General features: G+C 40.4%; 1 protein-coding gene across 1 annotated transcript in view; it reads right to left on the minus strand.

Moving 5' to 3' along the window:
- LOC142018847 (contactin-4-like) overlaps nucleotides 1–22,880 on the minus strand; it is a 242,264-nt gene that overhangs the window by 123,979 nt on the left and 95,405 nt on the right. Inside the window, exons 4-6 of the mRNA XM_075005012.1 lie at nucleotides 18,202–18,405; nucleotides 9,842–9,944; nucleotides 8,292–8,476 (exon numbers count right to left, since the gene is read on the minus strand). Of these exons, the coding sequence (XP_074861113.1) occupies nucleotides 8,292–8,476; nucleotides 9,842–9,944; nucleotides 18,202–18,405 (492 nt within the window). The remainder of the gene's footprint in view (nucleotides 1–8,291; nucleotides 8,477–9,841; nucleotides 9,945–18,201; nucleotides 18,406–22,880) is intronic.

The following is a 22,880-nucleotide window of genomic DNA, read 5'->3' on the forward strand; positions in this document are numbered from 1 at the left end:
ATGGAAGCTCAGTTATTGATCATGTGAACATCACGAGCAGTTGCCATATGCCACATCTATGAGAGAAACGAAGGAAAAGGAAAGGGAAATACAAAAATGGCTGACTGGATCAGAGTATTCTTAAGAAATCTCTCTCAAGTGATGGACCCAGGGCTTGTAACTCAATCTCTGGCAGGTACAATGTAACAAGGAGATTAAGGGGCACCTTTCCAAAGCCCTGCTCACTTCCTACCAATTCAAAGCTTTGCAGGAGTAGGTCTGACAGGTAAATAACTATACTCAGTTTAGGGTTTCCAATCTGGCAATATTTAAAAAACAGACACTCCAGCAGGGGGACTGGAAACTCCATTGCCCCTCCTCTTCCACTTGAAGTTTCACCTCAACCCATCTTCTCCCCCAAAGGTCCTGTCCCTCTACCCCACCTGCTTCTCTCAGTGCTCCTCCCCATCTACCCTTCTCCACTCCCTGTTGTGCACTGCATTTCCCCCCCCACCGCTAACCCCTCGGTAAGGAGAGACCTGCCTGCTTTGCCAGAGTTGGGAGCTGCAGCCATCTGATGCAGGTAGGAAGCAGCCCTGGCTGAGTAGGGCTGGAGTGGTTGATGACCCAGCATCTTCCTGGCTCACAGTAACCTGACTGTTTATCTGATCAGTGTTGCTGACCAGGACCTGTCAGGTCCCCTTTTCAACCAGACTTTCTGATCACTTGTCTGCCCTAGCTTAGATAAGTGCAGTTGCAGTCTGACTTTCACATGTAGAAATAGCATAAGCTTTGCTTGAAATTATTGCACAAATTGCAAGTGCCCCAAAGGAGATCTGAGTAAGGCAGTGCCCAAAATCCCACATAAAAAGGGTTAAAAGGAAGACTGAAGATGAAATAGACAAAGCTAGCAAAGATGTGTCTGGAGCAAAAGTGCAACCACTGCACATATTGTTAGATTCACAATTGGTATATATAGACTTCAGTGGACCTAAGCCAATTTATAGCAGGGAGGACTTGGCCCAGGCTGTGTAATTCATCATTAACAGCAGATATTCTATTGAAGCGCTAGAAGACTGCCTTTTGTTATATCTATCCTTTATGAAGACACTGCACGTGAACCTGGGAATCAGAGCAGAGCATCAAATGTCAGAACTAATCTAAACTGCCGAACAAAGTAATAAAAGCATTTCCTTTTACTGTATTCTGAAGCGTTTGCATAGTGGATGATGCTTGCACCCTATTAGTAACAATTAAGCACATTATACTGGGACAAAGAAGAACACAGTCTCACTAATTCATACATCTTAATCTGTTAGAATTCTTAGTGACTCTTTCCTTTTGTACCCTCAAGAAAATAAACAACTGGTGATGCATTAATCTAACAAAGCTGTGCAACTTCAGCAAATTCATTTGCTTGAATGCTGCATTACCGTTACCTACCCTTCATCGGTTTGCATCTGTAGAAAGTAACTCATTCAGGCAAGGCACTGTCCCTTCTCGGTTTGTATAGCACCCACAGGCCTGCCCACAGAGCAGGACAAGGAGGCAACTGCATCAGGGTCTGGTGGACTTCAAGGGGCCTGGGGCTGCTGCTGCCTTGGGCTTTTTAAATGGCATGGCTGTAGCAGAGTGGCACGACTGTGGGGAGCCCCAGAGCTTTGGAACTGCAAGGCTGGAGTGGGGGCCCAGAGGTTGTAACCATGTGAATGAGCAAGGAGGGGAGAGCCAGGCTGTGCATGGTGGGGAGGAGGGAGACAGGCTGTGAGGGGTACGTCCAAGTAGCTGGGAGGATGAGGTTTCCACCTACCAAGGGACCCTCTGACTGAAGGGAGACACTTAGGGTTTCCCTGGGCAGGGGAGTGGCTTGTGGCTCTGTATGAGGTAGGAGCACAGTGTTGTGCTGACCTGGTGCCCAGAATTCCTCTCAGCAGGCCTGAGCTCCCACACACACTTTTGGCCAACTCCTTAATGCAGCAGAAGTAGGAGAAGAAGAACTTGAAGGAATTAACAAAAACAACTACTTAAACTGGCCTTTTCAATGCACCTGACACTATATTAATCTATGGTGGATTTAATTTGGCATCTGTTTGCCTAGTTATTCCAGCCTATCTTCCTGTTTCATAAAACATTCTGTACAATTACATATTTTCTTTTTGCCCTTTGTAATGGGACCAGTAATCATGTGTTACAGAATCAGTGCATTTTTATAAAGAGAAGCAGCGTGAAGCTTTTATTATTCATTTGTTGATGCATCAGACTGCATGTACTGCAAAAGACCGAGGGAAGTGGGCAGGTCTTATGAATGTAATGCAAATTCTTGTTTTTAACTAATAAACAATACTGGCTGTGTCTACACCGAGCCCTAGTGCTGACAGTTTTCTGCAAATAAGCAGTCTAGAAAATGCAAAATGGCAGCTCATTTGCGTGGTGGTATGGCTAATGTGCATATTCATGAGAATAACGTGCATCTTCATGGCAGAAATCAAGCCATGTAGACATTGTTCTGTCGGCAAAATCCCCCTTTGTTGGCAGCTCCGTATGGAAAATAATCAGGCATAAGGGGCTGCTGACAAAGGGTTTTTTTTTGCCAGCAGAACCATGTCCACACTGCTTGATTTCTACTATGATTATGTAAATTAGGCTCATGAATATACATACTAGGGTATAGTAACTAGTAACCCTAGTTACATGAATACACAAATGAACCCTGTATTTGCATTTTTGAGACTGATTATTTGCATAAAACTGTCGGAATTAGGGGCATTAGGGCTCAGTGTAGACACAGATCATGTGAATTTTCTTGCATCTTAGCTGAACTGTATTTTTTGCTCATCTCAAGTCTTTTTGAATTTCAAAAAAAATGGCCCATGATTTCAAACCTTACTCCTACAAAGACTTCCTGCACCTGGTTCTCAGATTCACCAAAGCCCCTCTGCACCCCTCTGGCAGTGCAAAAGGGACCTTGAAGCAGATATAATTTACATTTAAGGCTGGTTTATGCTACCAGAATGTTAAAAATGAGAATCAGGTCTTCTGATTGCAGTAGGACATGACAGCTCATGCATGCAAAGATAAGCACTCACATAATTTTTTGCAGGATTAGGGCCTGATTGGAAAACTATTTATGCTGAATAATAGGCTGTTCTAATTAAGTATTTATTACAAAATATTGTAAGCAAACACAATTCATTACAAAGGAGTGCGGTCTCTTCTCTACCTTGCCATTTTTAGATATCATAATGCCTATCTTAATGTTTCCCCCATCTTTTTTTTTTAATCAGTGAAGTGCTTTGTAGGGAACATTATCTCAAGGGAGATACAAACTAAGCAGCTCCTTCAATGTCTCTTCAGCCTCACAGGATTTTCTTGTTTAAATCAAATAATTAAATTAACACAGATTTGGTGTGCTCTGGTACTATAAAAGAGATTCTGTATAGAAATAAATGAAGCTGTAGAAAGTATTATCTATTAGAATTTTTCAATTACTACTTGTTAGAAGTGCCCTGATTTGTTAGTCATTTGAATACTTTGTGTATTCTTTTTAAAGAACAGAACTCTTCCAACACACAGACCTCCACTGCACTAGCAAGTTTTACTGAAGCATGAAGAAACTCAGAGAGGTAAGATGGGATTCAAGAAATATACTGGCACTCATGAGAGCTGGGATCAGTTCCCAACTGCCTGAACAACACTGGGAAAGTCAATTAATCTATCTGTTCCTCAGGTCCCCGTCTGGATAACTAGGATAGTAAGGCTATATCTACACTAGCAGTTTTGTTGGTACAACTTATGTCCCCTGGGGTGTGAAAAAATTACACCTCTGAGCGACGTCAGTTACGCTGACAGAAGGGCTGGTATGGACCATGCTGTGTCAGCAGGAGACCCTTTTCTGTCAAAATAGCTGCCATCACTCATTGGAGATGGTTTGATTATGTCAATGGGAGCGTGGCTAGCACGGGAGATATTACAGAGATGCAACAAGCCGAGGGCATGGGTACAGCTGTGAGATCTCTAATGTAGATATATCCTAATACTTCCTTTGTCTGTCTTGCACATTCAGGGGTCAACTTGCATGCATTTACTTAGATTATTTTAACTTGATTCACACTGAAGCTAATGGGCCTACACTTGGGCTTAAGTTAAGGTGATGCATAAGTGCTTCGGGAACATGGCTTTCACTGTAACTTCCTTCAGAAAGGGGAAGCCTTTAAAATATAGTTTCTTACCCTACAGTGTTTGTTTGTGATATCATCAGTGTGGACTGTATTATAGGAGTGCATGCATTTTATTGTCACAAGAGTAGAGTCTTTTGATCATCAGGGTCAAATATATGCCTCCCAGTGCTCCCATATGAATGCATAAAGGTGGTACATCACCATGCCTCAGGTCCCTCACAATCCAACCTTCATGTTCACTGAGAACATTGAAAAGTGGGGATGGAGGGAGATCATGGAATATGCACTGACAACAATCTCTGTATCACAGGAAGGCATCACCCAAGCACCCTCTAGTGGCCAGCGGTCACTCTACAGTACCCTGCCTCAGCTTCTCGATGCTCTTCAAGATCCTTTTAAAACTCAGTTTTAAGATTGTTCAAGCAATCCGTTCTGGGCCTCTGTCTTCTCAGGTCCATGCTGGCTTCTGGGCCTCAAACCCACTTCAGCATCACAATAACTTTCAAACATAGAACACAAACTCACATAAAGTCTTTGTCCCACTTTTAGCTGGGCACATACACAGCTCTCTGAGGGACAGCCTTGTGATTCCGAATGGCTCCTGCTTAGAAATTTTCCCCCTTCACAGGTGTTCCCAGGTGGTGGTGTTCCCAGGTGGCAGTCTCTCCCAGGCCTCCTTTCCCCAAGAGCTTTCTTCACTCTCTCCTGATTCCTGAGCTTTTTCCATGCTGACTCAGTGTCTGCCTGTCTTTTTTTTTCTTCTCTCCATTGTGTGTGTACAGCATAGTCCTGGTTTATGAGTCCAGGAGCCATGGCAAATAAAATATACATATTGTTTTCCTGATGCTGGCTTTATGACAGGACAAGCAGCTGGCCCTTAGAATTACCACAGAAGAGTCACCTTGGAAAACCCTATAAAGGTCGGATTTTTACTCTGCATAGGATATAAATCTTTGCTTCCTGTAAGGTTATCAAGTTTAAAATTTAGGATTGGTCAGATTAACATTAGAATTCAAGGTAAAGCAAATACTTCAGAATTGTTTTGGATCAAAATATGTTGCTCCGAGTTCTGAGGAACCTCACTTCCAAGTTCAATCACAACAATGAAAAAGCATAAGCTAGAAGCCCATGAGCTAGTCCACTGATATGGCAATAATGCATTCCTACCTTCTGAGAGCCCTGAGGTCGCAATGGGCTCAAGTTTGAAGGCTCACTGTATTACAAGGGGAATTTACATTCCCTCTTCAGCAGGAGAGGTTCAGACTACATCCTGATAGCTCGTTTTCCACCCCACTTCAATAGGGAGAAAATTGCAAAGCCAGGCATACTGTACAACATGCCCATGACTGCTAGGCTGGTGTTATATGGATAAACAACAGATAAAGGCTAAAATAAAAGAGAAGTACATTTCCACACTTAATTCACTGGGAGTTAAGAGTTAATCTTATAAATAAAACATCTGGTATTGTGCGTGTTGATCAATAGCATGCTATGGTAAAAACCAAGGAAAGCAAAGTACTTGTAATATACTTTTGGTCAAGAAATAAAAGTACTTATTTTAATTATATTAATTTGGTACATTTTCTAATAGTAAAATAAGACAGCTAGATAATGGAAATACATGCCTTTGGAAAACAACAACATATTTTAGTGTCTCAAAGCAAAGGAATCAATGAAGACTACATCTTTCAAGTTTAATTATCCTTTTCTGCTGTAATGAGAATGTCAAACAACTCTGGTGTCACTGAAATACCAGCAGAGGGGAAAAAAACATGAAAGAATAAATAAAACAAAAGTCAGCCTATCCTGACAACTTTGTCAAGCTCTTTTGGTGCTTCAGTGAGGAGATAGGCCTGGATATCTACAGGGAGTAGGCAAATTTGAATTTCATTTTCTTTTTTCACTATTCACAGAGGTAGATAACTCAGTCTAAAAGAGTAACACTGTTTGAAAGAGAATTTAATCTCTGAGGGCATGAATTGTGATAGAATGTTTCACTGAGCAATGTTGCAAGTAAGTGACAAGTCTGATTTTCCATATCAAATTCTCTGGAGTGTTCATTTTTTTAGGATTTGAACCCTTGACCCTCTAGAAATGACTTGAAAAGAAGTAACAACTTTAGTTATAGTTTCATAAAGATGTATTTCTCAACTTTAAAAAGAAGAAGGATTCAATGAATATGCTTTCATTCTGTATTAGCTACTCATATGAACTACTTAGGTAAAATTGCTTTCATGCTGAAATTTTTAGGTTTTCTATGAAACTCACAGTTAGTTTCACGGCCTAAGTCTTGAAAATGGTCTGAACATTTCCAACATTAAATGGATGCCAAATAAAAGTTATCCTTGAAACTGGTCAAATTATTTCAGCTTCAAAATGATATCACTGTAGATTAAAAAAAAAGATAATTTGTAATTTAATATCTTTCAAACAAAAAGGAGAATTAGCACTGGTAAGTGGTAACAGATTGGCAGGTCTGGACACCGAATTCCAGTTTACCCAGAGAAAAAGTAAGACAGCAGGAGAACAAGCTTCCTGGCATTGCACTGCAATGAGCTTCAGTCCTGACCTGGAGGAACAGGTTTCAGAGATAACAAGGTAGTGCAGTTTCCTTCACTCCACAAAATCGCTTGTTTCCCTGCCAAGCCTGCTGACAAGTATGGCAACTGATAGTAATTGCAGTTCTGGCTTTTGTAATGTGGACAATTGTCCACAGAGAAATGGACTGAAGTCAGCAAATTCATCACGCTCACTTATTATAATCTAACACAGCTTTTGCCACCTGTGCTGTGGAGACACACTGTACTTTTTGGTGGGGAACACAGATTTGGTCTTGAGTTCAGTCCAGCCACAATGGTTAATACAGCTTGGCACTCAAAGCGTAATCGTGCTTAGGACTAATGAAGGAATGAGAAAGTTGTGTCACTACTGAACAAGTGCTCGCTCAGTGGAGCACACCAACATGCTCCAGAAGAAGCTGTGCCTGGAAATTGGCGGTAAGTCTGACACAAGGGCTTTTGAAGACTATTGGGAGTGTAAAGGTGTGTGTGTGCGCGCATGAGCACACACTTCTGTGTTCTGCAGGTTCCAAAACAACAACCAAAATGAAAAGAAATACAAAACCATGAATATTGTTAGCTGGCGCTTTCTTACTTCAAAAAACAAACAAACATTCTCCAAATGAACAGCAGAAATGTAGCACTTTGGAGACTAACAAAATAATTTATTTGGTGATGAGCTTTCATGGGACCTGATCTGATCTGATGAAGTGGGCCTCATCACCGAATAAATCATTTTGTTAGTCTTTAAAGTGCTACATTTCTGCTGTTTTGTTTTGTTGGAGTACAGACTAACATGGCTACCTCTCTGTTACTATTCTCCAAATGAGTAAATCTAATGTACAGCAGACTAGCTCAAACTTTGCACCCGCAAGCTCACTTCATTTCCTAAAGGTTGATGTAATTTGACTGATGGGGCTGAGTTTCTAATAGATGATCATATATCTGCAGACACTTCTATTAGGATTAGAGGTACTGACACAAGGTTAATAGGAAGCCCATGCAGTTGAAATTTTACATTTATATTGTGCTCAGATCAATACCTGTGATTTGATTCTAACAAGAGCAGATACAGATGGTCCTTTTAGTATGAAGGATTGGTCAGGCATGGATTTGGTTAATCACCAACTGTTTTTAGTGTAGTGTCACTACCCAAAACCTTGCTATAATCAGCCCTGAACCAGCTAAGAGCAATTACCTATGATTAATGAAGAGCAGCAACAGCTCTCATAATAAATCACAAATCATCACAACCAGAATGCCTCATAGGAGTGTTAGTTTTGCAGCTATTTGTAGGGAAAGGCAAATAAATTGCTTTACAATTGCTTTCTGTGTGTTACCGTGCCAGCCTCCTTCCCACAATGCATGTTTTCATTTTCCCCCATTTCTTAGGCACAATCAACATGCCCTACTCAAAATGATTTTATTTTACTCCAAACTGTGCTAGCAAAATAAAATGATTTTAAAACATTAAAAAAACAACGACATCCTAACAGAATGTTTACTACATATTGGTTGTTCTGCAACAACAATAATCATAACCCCCCCACCACATGAACATTGACATGCCACTTACCATAAAATGTAAGCTGTCCTCGTGCCACGTTCTTTCCTCTCACATTTTCAGCCACACATTCATACAGACCAGCATCTTCCTGCTGAAAGTTGGGAATTTCGAGAACTCCACTCGATTTGTGTCTCCTAGCTTTCCGGGATATTTGTTTACCATCTGCTCTTCTCCAACTAATAGTAGGAACTGGGCTAATAATAAGAATTAAGCAAAAGAGCCTCATAGTAAAAACTACGTATTGTTACTGGCTTATTCATTAATATTTTTAAAATGCTGAATTAGTGGAAGTTTTGTTTCCTAAAAACAGTAGTTTTTGTTCATACACTGTGTATATTGGGCAATGAATTTTCAAATGGCAGACAACAGACCCAAACCTTAGATATGTTACTCTCCAACTTCCCTTCTGATTTTAAGAATTCAAGACAAGAACCTTGAGTCATTCTCTCCATATACACAGGTCTGTATCACTGGATGGAGAGAGGCTGTTTTCAGTGGTGGCATATGATAGAACAAGCAGCAATGGTCTCAAGTTGCGGTGGGAGAGGTCTAGGTTGGGTATTAGGAAAAACTATTTTACCAGGAGGATGGTGAAGCACTGGAATAGGTTACCTAGAGAGGTGATGGAATCTCCATCCCTAGGGGTTTTTAAGTCCTGGCTTGACAAAGCCCTGGCTGGGAGGATTTAGTTGGGATGGTCCCGCTTTGAGCAGGAAGTTTGACTTGATTTCCTGAGGTCTCTTCCACCCCTATGATTTTATGATCCAGCTTCATCTAGTATGCATGGTACAAAGTGAGAGCTGGTTACACCTGTGTAAACCTTTAAACAAGTATGTCAGAGGCTTAATTTCCATTCTTGATTTGATCACCTAAAGCGCAAATGTGTGTTATTGATACTCCTCTTGGAAAGTGGACAGTGTTTGTCTTTTGAGTTTATATCTTCATGTGCCTAAACTTAACTCCACTGAAATTCAGAGGGAGCAGGTTTGGGCCCCTCATGGGTATAGTATTGGCCTTGTTAAGATAATCGTTGCTCTGATCCGCTCCTTCTGTTTCATATATGACAACCCTTCTTCCCACAGGATGGAGACTTTGCCCAGGAACTGGAGCAGTTTGGTCACTGATAGCATAATTATTTCTGAATGGGTCTACCAGCTACTCAATCATTCACATTGGGTTCACTGGCCAGGTGAGCAGGATTCCACGTACTAGAAACTAACTTTATTCACCTAGTTTCCATTGTAGCACATATTGCGAGTAAGCACCAACAATTCCACTTTCCCATCTGCCCTGTATACTACACTTTTCACAGCCTCTCAGGAACCAGAAGAACCTTATTAACAGAATAACTGTAGATGCAACTTTACAAAATAAGTTGTATCGTTTCTTCTTCTTCACAATCACATTTTTGATGGCAGGTTAAGCTAAGACAAATCTTTTGCATGTAAAGGAAATCAGCAAATAGCTATATCACAACTAAAGTGATTTGAAAAAGCATACTATAATCTACAGTATTTTGATTATTATTATTAGAGCAAGAATGATGAACCAAAACTTACTTTCCCAAGGCAAAGCATTCTAGTTTCACAGTTGCTCCTTTTGCAGATGTAACTGTTTCTGGGAACTGCACTTCTATTTTTGGCTCATATTCACCCATCACTCCTGCAAACACATAATAGATGCTAAAGGGTGGCTGAATTATTGCAATACATACTTAGGCATTTCTGCATTATCACAGAGCTTTTCTGTACATCATTACTTGCCCAATTAATCTGCTCATTTAAAACAGGGCCTGTCTCTAACAGCTGAGCACTGCAGGTTCTCTTCCCATTTACTGCCAGAGGAAAATCTACATCACAGCTGCCCTTCATCAGTTTCAAGCTATGTCTACACTACAACATAAAGTTGAATTTATCAAAGGTGATTTTGTAACACTAGAGTTTATAAACTCAAAGTGGAGTGTCCACTCTTGCTCACAAAGTTGACTTAGTACACCCCCCAATACATCTGCAAAATCTGACAGTTTCAGCAGAGGATTGTGGGCACCTATCCCACAGTGCCTTCAGCCCCATTGCATTCTGGGTTTTTCTGCTAGTGCATGATGGGAAAAATACCCTTCAAGTGGTTGTGGGTGTACAATGTTATCTTCCCAGACAGTACTGCCCTCATGCTCTCCATCATTGAAAACAAATGGCCATTTTTCAGAAGTCTCTTTCCTCAAGGAGAGAAATTGTTTGAGTCGTCCGCATTATGGAAAGAGGCAGCTTTTACAAAAGAGTTTTTTCAAGAGACTTCAAAATCACAGTAAGTACAAGTGAAGAGAGAGACAGGAAGAGAGAGAGGCTGAAGGAGCCAGCTTTGAACGAGAGAGAGAGAGAGAGAGAGAAATTTATGAGCCATCACCATACAGAAGTGAAGAAAGGCCATTTTTCAGAAGTCTCTTCCCCTGGTGAAAATGCAACAAACAGGTGGGCTTCGGAAGCTGAAGCCCATGATACCCAAATAGAACAAAGTGGGTCTATGCAATCAGGAAAACCCTTCATATTATTCTCAAGTTAAGAAAGAAAAGTATGGAATCCCAGAGGGCACTGGTGCCTAGTGGCTAGAGTTACTCAAAAGAAGAAGAGAAGGAAAGACAGAGGGTGTTGATTTCTAGCTGTTAAGTATCTCTTCTCCCGGTAAAAATACACCAAACAGGATCCATGTGAGACTAGGGAAAGACTTCATATTATTCTCAAGGAAAGAAGCTACAGTGAGAAAGTAACACTGCAGTAGTAGATTATTTGGCTGAAGGAGCCAGGTCTGAAGTAGAGAGAGGGAGAAATATGTGAGTTGTCACCACAGAGAAATTAAATACGCTCTAGGGAGGTCATTGCACTGATGTCTCTGACATGAGGTGAGGAGATCATTAGTTCCAGGCTCATTATGAATCCCCAAGACTAAATAGAAGAGAAGGAAAGAATCCCAGAGGGCATTGATGTCTAGTGGTTCCTGGAAGGAGCCATTACCCCATCAGAAGTAGTAGTGGCTTGAGAAGAGAAGGAAAAGTTAAGGAAGCATGAGAAGACAGAAAAGCTGAGGAAAGAATGAAGGGATTCCCTTCCCTCATCTAATAAAGAAGACTTAGCAACTCCTGTGTGTGAGTGAAGGGAAAGAGATCCCACAAGCTCCATTCCCTCAAAGGAAATCCTCCCCTGAGCCACATGATTTGGGAGAAGAGAGTACTCTGTATGTCCCCTAGTCACATTCTGTTTCTGTCTGAATGAGGGTTAGCCCCCTCAAGGAGTGAAGCCCCATGCAGGACAGAACATGGCGCTGTCTGCAGCCATGGTTCTCACTGTCCAGGTTCCACATGGTGTGGAGGCGTGGGGGCTAGCCTTGTGGTGAGGGGGAGGAGGGTAAACCACCAGGTGCATGGTGCCTTGGAGCCAACCCCCTGTAAAATGTGCTAGCCTCAGTGGGGGAGGCGACTAGCTCACCAGGCACATGGTGCCTTGATGTGGCCAGCCCCTATATAATGTGAACTGGAGAAATCAAGTTTCTCACAGGGAAGAAGCCTTCAGCCTGCATGGGGCAGGATGTGCTGCTGTCTGCAGGCATGGTCCGCACTGCCCAGCCACCATGTGGTGTGGTGGCAGGGCGCTAGACCCCAGACACATGTTGCCTGGGAGAGGGAGGCAGCTCCATAAAATGTTTGTGGGTGGCCATTGAAAATTCCAGAGGTTGAAACTTTTAAGATGAGTTGCAAATGCTCTATGAGTACATTGCCCTGTCAAGCATTGAAACCCTGCGCAGGGCAGGACAGGCCCGCTGTCTGGAAGCATGGTTTGCAGTGCCCAGCAGCCAGGTGCTTGTGGGGGAAAGGAGGCTATCCTGCCAACAACATGGTGGCTTGCGGAGAGTGGGGGTGAAGCAGAAAAAACAAGTTTCTTGGTCTCTCCTGCTAAATCCTGTGCAGGGAAGAAGCAGCCACAACGGACACAATGTGGGATAGCTCTGGAGGCTGATAAAATCGATTTAAAGCAATGCCATTTCCAAACTAGCGTTAATTCAATCTTGTAAATTCGAACTTGGCATTACATTGCATCAGAGAGGTGGGGCAAGAAAGTCGATCTTAGTGCCCCTTAAAATTGACCTAATGGTATTTGCAGTGAAGTCAGTCACATTGTAAAATCGAGTTAAGTGCCTTAAAATTGCCTTCATGCTCTAGAGTAGACACAGACTCAGATTAACTTTTGCCATGGTTGCATTATTTTTTGCTTTTGAATATTCATTCCTTTTGCAGGTATCATGTAAAATAATACAAGAGCTAATACAGGAAGATCAACTTTCTTTAGAAAATGTAATGCAGACCAAATATTCACTACAAAAAGTTTTAAGAGCTGCAGGAGCTAATCAGGGCTCCTATTACCTTAAAGGATTTAGATGTTCAGAGGTTGTATATTGTACTAGTAATTTCTTGATCTTTAACTACCTTATTAAATAATGTATCATGGCAGGATTTTTATGAAATTGTGTTTAACAATTTGTGCCCATAAAAAAACCATTATAATTATGACAAATTGCCACATTTCTACTGATTGCAAAGTTTTAAAATGGGGACATATAATTTCAGTGCTAGCGATTATGAACTAATTGATTACCATAGATTAAATCTTAACTGTTGCTCTCTGGGAGCTTACCACACAAAAGAGGAGAATTAACTGCAGCTGTGGTATTCAGGAATGAGGACAATCTGCAGTTTTGGGGAGAAAATTGACTGCTCTCAATACACAGTGATTCAGAATTTGGGCAGCCTAGGTTCCACAGAGTTAATTCTACTGAGAAAATGGAATGTAGTGAAGTTGCTCTGGTGATGCTTTTTCTTGTTTGCTGTACAGCCATGTGCGTCGTTACTTTACAAAAAATATGGCATAGTGCAAGTTTAATGAGAGCAAGAAGATGCTAGAGAGGCTATTTGCTTTGTGTTTTCACAGAGGGATTGTTTTATATATAAAAATACCTAGAATGAGTTGTGTGGGTAAGACTTGCGTGAAATCCATTTTTACTCCTTCCCCTATCTATTATTTGTTCTGTTACAACAACCGGCTATATTACCTTCCTTCAACCACTTGCTTCAAAAGAGCATTGTCTCTACATGACATAAAAAGCAGCTGCCACATGAAATCCATCATCTAAACATCATCTATGCTTGTTAACAATATTAATATGTAACACTTACATGAAAACAAGACGAAACTATCAGGAAACTTATATGTGAATGTTAGTATCCTAGGCATTTTAGTGTGAATTATTAGACCCAATATTTTTCAGTCTCTGGAGATTATATTATGGATGGGGATGACAGTGCTGTCCATTATTAAGGATATCTGATCATTTTTAATATAAAATCCTGTTTTCAATTGCCTAAAACTTGGACAAACAAAGTTTTTGGACTTAAATTTTCTGTTCTGGGTGTATGTCTGAGGACAATTTTGTTGTCCTTGTTCAAAATATCAGCTCAAATAGATTGGCCATTTAAACAACAAAAGCCAAGGCTAGAAAAAAAGGTATAGGTGTTAATGTTCAAAAGATTCTGGTGACCTTTCATTTGAATAGCTCTAGTAGTATCATGCTTTTGAGAAAGAGCTTTTGTAGCAGAGATGTGCTGCTTGCCATCCCCATGAAATTCTACCCAAATTTTGCCAGCTTCTAGACCTTTGAAAAATAGTAGTTCATATAAGCTCCATTAAAGACTTAGGCTACGTCTGCACAAGAGGCTTTTCCCAGCAAAACTGGGCTTTTGTCAGGAAAAACCGTGGTGTGTCTACATGCAAAATGCTCCTTGTGGACACACGAAGGAGCCCTTTGTCAACAGACATGGCTTGCAGTTCACCAGGCAGCCCTGTTTGCAGATTTTCTGGTCATCTGTTCTGTCGAGAGAGGGCAGGACAGTCTAGCTGCTCTCCGTCGACAGAGCAGCTGAGAGCTACAATTACAAGAAAAGTCCAACTTTCATCTCTGTAGTCGTGGGCAGGATGGAATGTGCTCAGACCATGGCGATAGCTCACGTATAGTCAGGGCAACTCTAGAGCAGTGAAAGAGTTGGGCATGCTCAGTGCAGATGGAATTTTCAAGAATTTTAACAGCTAAACTCTAAGGCTGTGTCTACATGAGAAGCCTCCATTCACAGAAGTCACTGTCAGAAGGGATTTGGATTGAGGTCTGGAACTGAGATCAGGGAGGCCGTCTTTCCTGCACTCTCAGTGTCCTCTGCTGGTGCAACCCATTGCTTTGCAGGAGGGCGCACACACACATGGGTGGTCAGAAGCTGAGACACTGGAGCAGAAAGCAGGCTCTTTTCCCTAACCATGCAGCATTTTGCAGAATGTTAGGAAGATGGTTAACTCTCCAACTTGGAAACCTGGCTGTTTTAATTACAGAAAAAGGAACTTGGTAGGGAAAACAAATGTCTTTCATTTTAATTGTATACTTTGAATGTTTAATTTTAGCTAAACTGTTTTAGTTAAATTGTTTCAACTTGTATGAGTCACCAACTTTTCTTTCACTTAAATGTGACAATGGGGAAATAGTAACTTATATTTCTGTTCTCACTTTTGTATTTTTCTTGTAACAGTTTTTTTAATCTGGTCGTTTAGCTAACAGAGTTATTTCAGCAGAGGAGAGGGAAGAATCTGCATTGATCTCAGCTGAAAACTTGTACAAGTAGGTAGAGGAAGGATGTTGCTTTTATCTCAGCAGACTGTATAGATTTGTTGATGAAAGATTCTAAATGAGACTCTGGTGAACTAAACCTGAGTTTGTGGGCACTCTGAGTTTCTTCTCACTGTGTTTTTGTGGGGATTGACCTATTCAGATTTTATTTATTTATGCTCATATATAACTGTGAAGACAATGTATGTGGCTTATAAAGTAGCCAGGTTATATTGTAAAATTAAGTTATTAAATATTACGTTTATCATAATATTTGATAAAATTACTATTTAAGAACTAAATACATTCCTGTTGTTCTTTTGGACCTGACTGTGGGGAGAGTGATCCTGTGAAATCCTTGCTGAAAGACCTCAGTGACTGAATTCTAAGTCTCCAGGTGCATTTCTATAGGGGTTGGGTTTTTAAACGTGGGAAAAGGCAAAGGCCCAGCCAAAGTTTACACTGGCACTCAGCCAAGTGGCTGAAGAAACCATCAGATTTAATGCAGAGGGGACAGATGCTGGACCAGAGGTGAGGGAAAAATGCTTGGGAGAAGGAATTTGGTGACATAGGGACTGAAAGGGAAAAGGGAATCTGTGACTGGCTGGTGAGGACACTGAGCCTGGGAACTAGGGAGGAGAAGGAGGGAGAAGATGGAGGTGGCTGAGCAAGAAAATCGGGATTTGGAATAGGTAATAACAATGAGGAGGATTGGAGCCAGTTGGCTTGGGGAGAAATACTGGGACTAGAATAGCAGCAGGAGTGATAAGGGAATGCTGGGAATGTCTGGACAAGGTGACTTGGACTAGAATTGAGAATAGGGGATAATTGGAGCCTCTACACAGAACTGTTAGCCCTGAGACAGAAGGGACAAAGATGTCTTTAGGCCACATTTGTGCCATCAGACCTTGGACTGCTCCAGGAGTTGGCAATCCTATGGCATGAATTAGCCAGCCTTAAAGGGCTGCACTGTAGTCTCAGAATTCACAATGGACTGCAGTAAATGTGTGCTGGGGTGGTGGCCCATACACACTCTTCCAATCTCAGCTCCTGTCACTCATCTTACACCAGAGTTCGCAAGGGGATCCTCAGGGGACAGGATTAAAGTCATTGCTGGTGGAATCCTCTCTAGGCAGAACTGATGCTTCCAAGGCTTCCTCTCTGCTACAGCCCTTCAATCCAGCAGAAGGGAGACAAATGATGGGGCCCTGGTTTTCTATAGGTAGAGAGGGCTTCATCCCTAGTCAAGCATCTGTTTTTGGAAAAAATAAGAATAATCTCCTGATTTTGTGGGCTTGGTGGTAGAGGGGAGGCTTCCTAGCCCACCTCACCATAGACAGGAATCCTGCTATATGGTTGCCTGTTTAATGATATACTTTGCACAATAGATACATGAATAACAGTTTAGTGTATTTTCAGTAAAGTGGGAAGGTACATTGTGAAAATTTCCCCTGTCATTTTAATTGAAATTAGATGTATCTGGGACATTAACTGTTGATGAATTGGCCTCTTAGCCTGCTAATTTAATGATACAGCATTCTAATGAGAATAATATGTCATATATTAAAATATACTGGAAATGTAGGCATAAATCCAAAAGAAAAGTAAGACATAATTTGCCCATTTAAATACATTGGGGCTTTTCTGTGGTTTTCATTTAATTCATTCATGTTCTTTATATGTCTGAAATGTGCTGTGTTCTTTCTTTTGAAGTCCAGTTTTTTCTTTTTATTTTTTTTTTACATCACTATGTGGTATATTAGAAACTAGGTTGGATATGAGTTTAGATAAATTTTGTGTATGTTTGTGACAACCTTAGTTTCAAAATAAAACTGTAGCTCATTTTAAAGATACTATCTGTTGAGCATAAGAAAATCTTGATAGTTTGCTAAATAAACATAATAGAACCTTTCATGTTTACCACAATGTTTTCTGAGACTCCCCAGTAGTTCAGTTAAAATGTGAAGTCCATAATAAATCTGAGAGTGTATTTGTGTGAATTACTACAGGAAGACAATTGTACACTGCAAATATGGCAGTGGACTGCAGAGGAGCAATTCAGTAGGGTAAAGCCCCAGTCAATTCGCTTCTCAATGAATACCACTAGTGAGCACCATCACATTATGCTTCATTTCAAGAAGACCAGCAGATACAGGGTCCAAACATACAGGTTGTACTTCTTTAGTCCAGTTCTCTGATCGGTGCCAAACCAGACAATTTGCTTGAACCATGGCAGGTCAATATTGTCTTGTAGCATTATCAACACTTTCATTGCTTACTGAGCACTTGGAAGAATTTTAGGGGTACATTATTGCTAAATAACAGCACAGAACTCCGACAGCCAGGATTGGTGGCTGTGAACAAACTCATGGGACTGCATAGGACTGCATAAAACTTGGCCAAACCCATGATAAGTAGACATCCAGGTAACGAAAAATCAAGCTGTATCATGGAAGTTGCCATATCAGAGATTGCCAGACTAGAGAGGTTCAACCCGTATGTCCCACTGAAGTAAATGGAAGCAGAGCATGATGTGATTATTGCAAAGTATTGTTACTGAAAGTCTTAAATAACATGAAGGTGATTTTTATTCTTCAGGCATTGCAGATGCTAATGGAAGACTTATGAGCTTTAGCTTTCATCTTTTCTTTCATGCATTTGGGAACCTATTCTGGATTTAAGAGCCAAAATCTGCTATCCATAACTGACCTCTTAAGGCCTAACTTGAACACTGCAAGCAATCATGAAAACATGATTTATGTATACAAAAACTAAGGTGATATAGATAAGTTTCCAGTATAAAAGTAGAGATATTTACTTATTTCCCCTTTCTTGTACCACTCCACTGACTATTAAAATCAATGTTCATTCTATTTGCAAACTATTGTCTCCGACAATATTTTCCAGAACAATAAAAAGTTTGTCCGATCATTTCGGTGCTGTACAAAATGAGCAAAACTGCAACATATCCACTGAAATCTGTTTTCATCCCTCTCCTGGATCAAGTGTCCCCAAGTTACTGAGTTTTACAACCATCTCATGCTAATGTGGCATTGTCCAGTCATAAAGTATCATTCACGACACCACCTTTAAAAATACTGATATCTGTGACACAGAACCACATACTGTGCATTCCTCAGATCTTAAATGGACCTCTGGAAAGCTGAGGTTATTTATTTATCTTTACTCTGAATTGCTTCAAAAGTACCCAAACCAGAAATCTTACCGTCATTCCTCAGTATCAAAGGAGTTGGGGGGCCCAGCACTTTATTATTTGTTACAGTGTTTGTCACCACACATGTGTAATTGCCCACGTCAGATGTTTCCACTTTTGCTATGTACAAATTTCCAGTCTCTTGAGAAACAAAACGACGATTATCCTGGTGCACAAACCTGGGATATTCATTGAAGATCCATGCATAAGTCAGTTCTGCAAGTTAAAATATATTAGTATTATTAACAATGTTTTTTTTAAACATTAAATATGGTTCTATCCCAGGGTAGAACTGAAACTCTGAAAATGAATCTTTCCCTGTCTCTTGCAGTTAAAGTAAAAGGACGCTAACTCATAATGAAATGAAAATTTCTCGCTTGTACGATTATGAATGCAATCTTGTGTAATTGGTGCAATGGTATCTTTCCGAGTCTTCAGACAGGTAACTCATAGCTCCAATGCGTCTGTTACTCCTCAGTTTTTCCAAACCAGATAAAAATGAAATTAACAAGAAACTCACTAATTTTGTGAATGCTATTCTGAAACAGTCAAGAATCATGCCAATTTCACATGACTTAGAAAAATGATGAGTGGAAGCACAGGCAGGCACTAGAGCTATTTATGGCAAAGATGACTCACGAGCAGCCTTGCATAACCTAAGATGGCTCTGTAAAGAAGCAGAAATGCAGAAATTGACAACCATCTATTCTGCAAGTTATTCTGTATCTCATTTCATTTTTCTGGACTGTTCATTAACTTGGGAAAAATATTAAGGAAACCTAACACTTTTGAGGGTGGATAATGTTAGTCTTGTTTTTTGGACTTTTTACATCCATTGCAGTAAAGATTGTTGTGAAAATTCTTTGACTTATATGCAAAAATTCTGCTTTTAAACATTTTCAACAAAAGTCGGCTTTGTACATGGCATCATCAGTTAAAAGTAATCTGAAAAATTGTTGCACATTAATAAACATGATATCCTGTAACTACAATAAACCAGTATGTAGTTTTTAAAATGTATACATTAATATGCTTAAAAAAGAAAATCATTAAAACTAAACATAATTTCTTCAAGACTGACTTAAATCTAGGCTTCTAGTTTATTCCTGGAAGCACTGTAGACTTTAGACAAAAAATACAGCAGGAAAGAAATCAGCTACTAACATAGTGTTTGGTTCCAATTTTGCAAAATTATCAAGCCAGCTGATTTTTATGCTCATATACAATTCCCAGGTCAAGGCTCAATAGGTGTCTTTCTGTGCTTATCATGTAGCAGGATGGGGTCTTCCACCATTATGGAGATGAAGCATAGAACCTTCATGAATTGTTGTCTTTGTAGATCATCCTCAAGAATTGTTAACTGTGGATCAACTTTCACATGTAAACCGTACACCTTCCCAAATGATCCATCCAGATTGTGGTTGATCATATTTGTTCGTTCAAATAACTGATTTGGATGCACATCCAGTTATTTAAATTTATCATCCATCTCACTGCGGAGAAGTCTGACTTTGTGGGTTGACTGTTCCGGAAGCTTTATCACACAGAAACTAAGTGTGGAACAACAGTTGTCTTGCCTTTTTCACCAGGAACATACTTGTAACAGGCTGTGCTGACTCAGGAGCTAACTCCGCACCCTGTCACTCAAATCTGTTTATGCTGAGTCCTGATTGACAGAAGAGGACAATAATTGAGGGGCTACATGGGTAGAAGTAACCCCGACAACTAGGCCCTGATAAGCAGAGAGGAAGTATAGCAGGAAGAGCTGGGAGCCTGAAGGAAGACAGATGTAGGTAGGCTTAATTGCTGCTACTAGTAGAAGGAGGTGGGGAAGCTGGCTATGAACTATAAATATATGTAAACAACTCTACACACCGTGGCCTGTTGGAAGAAGAAAATAAATAAAGGTTGTGGTGAAAGAGACCCAGAGAGCTTGTGGTCTGTGATAAGGGCTGAGAAGGACTCACAGGGGACTATCCCAGGATAATCTCATATTTCCTGAGTGATGAAGAATACTCAGCTTTATTTCTTTCCTTTCAAGAGAAATTATGGCAGAACCTGCTTTACTCAGTGCTCATGAACTGCCTGGTTTTATACTTTGGAATTTGTTAATATGCTAAATTATGTAGCTACAATCTTCAGTGCGACTAATTAGATAATACTCTAATTTACAGCATGCCTTTGGAAGTTATTTGCAAAAGAAAAAAAGTGAGAGACATTCTACAAGTGATAGCAGAGTTTATAAGTTAGGTTAATGTAATATAACCTGGTTATATTTGTCTAATACCCAAACTCTGAAAATATTTGAGAAATTACTGTAAGGAAAGATCACTGTAGCTTTGTAAAGGGAACATTAATTATAGTAAAATGCATATTATTAGTTTAATACTCTAATGAGCCATAATTGTAATTGACCTCAACTACTGTTATATACTTTAGGAAATACATTCTATCCTAATGTTCCCATGTTTACACACATCAGAGGGGTATGCAGATTGTTGTGTTTTTCATTTTATTTATTTTTTTTAATGACAGGATAGTAAAATATCTGCTTAGACTTCTTGGAAGATATAATTAGGTTTATGTGGGACTATCTAATCATTGTGTTTACACATGTACATCAAATTATAAGTAACCCCATGCTGATTTCAAGAGGATACTTGGAGTAAGTAAGGTAGCACATCTCAGCCGGCTTATTATTTTCTGCAAGTATTTTTAATGTTTTTAATTTCTCTGGGTAAACAATTAACTTGTTTCCACCAGGAGCGTCCAACAACAGACACACATTTCTGGTTTAGAATGCAAAAAGGAGATTTTAGCTTTGAGTGAATCTACAGAACTTAGTCCCCAGGCCAAATAAGGAAAAGCATAAGACCAAAATGTTATGTAGTAGTTGCTACATGATCATTTAATAACATACTCCATAATTTGTCTGACTCCAATTCACTGGCAGTTTAGAAATCCTATTAAAGCAGATTGCAAGAGTGAAAAAAGCTGCATAGACATTGTATGCAACAGGGACGAAGACTGATTTAAAAAACAACCAGTCCATCTTAAGCCAATTTAAAGGGGAGAAATTTTCAGAGGATAGATGTTCAGCACTTCCTGAAAATTGGATTCCTTTAAGTTGTCTCAAGTCAGCTTTCACTCTCCACACCGAGAAAGAGGCATCTCAAATCACTAGCTACTTCCAAAAATCCTGACCTTAATAAAGATCTAATGATTTAGTATCTCTGCTGTATTCTGATTAAATACAGTTACACTGCAGAGTACTACAGCTCTATAATTAATAACTGCTGTAACTATAAGGCATGAGACAGCATTATCAAGTGAACTGTGCTGTGCAGTATTTAAAACAACTGCGTGATAATATTAATGTTTCAATTTATTTGTTATAAAATAACTGGGGACTTTTTATTATTGTAGAATTACAGAGCGTTTGAATGAAGTGATATAAAAACAGGATGGGAAATAAAGCAGACTGGAGAAGACTTAAGTACACTTCCTTGTGTAGCAACAAACACACACATACTGTACCATACTCCTTTTGATTTCCTTAGAGATTCCTGTGCAACGTTTATGTCTGTTTAAACTTGATGAATTTCTTTTGATAAGGTTTCACATACTAATTGCTCTGGAAGTGACAGACAGTTCTTATCCCATAGGCAATTTGCAACACTTGAGTCAATGGACACTTAAAATACAGCTTTTGGTGATTCTGGGTGGGGCTTCAGGGCCATCCTTCGGCATATGCAGCATACACAGCTGCCAAGGGCATTGAGAAATTTGAGGCACCACTGTGCCCTGAACTGCACAGTGCCCAAGGCAACTGTGCGCTGCGTGGGCCGAGGGCTACTGGTGGGATGCAGCAGCAAGGTGTGGGCAGCCCTGGCTTGGTGGTCAGCCCCATCCACTGGCCCCTTTGCAGGCTGAACTTTTCTGCCCCTTACTAGTTGTTTCCTCTTCTGCTGGAAGGAGAAACTGTTGTCTATCTCTGGACAGCTGCATGGCTATGCCCAGCTCCACTTCCAGCCTGCATTGCTCCCTGCCTGGTGCTTTCCCCCATGACAGCCTCCCTGCCCTGCACCTGTCCCTGCAGACCTGGATCTGACCCCTACAACTCCTGTCCCTGTGTCTCAACAGCCATGAAAGCAGCCCCCTGTGAAGCAGCCCACCCCACAACCCCTACAGGGAGTGTGTCCTGGTGCTTGGGCTGCATAGGGCATCAGGCATCATAAGGTAAGCTCTGGGTAAGTGACTGAAACACTTATGTGGATTATAACCTTCTAGTGTGAAGGTTGTACACAGAGTAGTTCATAGTTGCTCACAGACTATACCAGTTCTCTGAGGACTTCATGTGACACTGTTTTCTAACTTGGGTTCCTTCTCTTGTAATCTCGGCTAACAGACAATGTTTCACTACACAGCACACAATGTTTTATTTGCCTTTTCAAAAGACATTAAACTAGATCCCTCAGCTGTGGTGTATTATTTTACACATTCTGAGCCAGATTTGAAACTGGTGAAAATCTGTGAACCTTGATTGCTTTTCAGTCAATTGATACCAGATGAGTTGTTGGCTCTTTAAATATAATATCACTTCCTTCTCCTAGGGAGACAGACTTTCCATGAGAGGAGGTGCTTTGGTGGCATGCATTTCCAGAAGAGATAAAGGCATGTCAGAAATCCTA

Source organism: Carettochelys insculpta, chromosome 11, assembly GCF_033958435.1.
Source record: "Carettochelys insculpta isolate YL-2023 chromosome 11, ASM3395843v1, whole genome shotgun sequence".
NCBI classification, from domain to species: Eukaryota; Metazoa; Chordata; order Testudines; family Carettochelyidae; genus Carettochelys; species Carettochelys insculpta.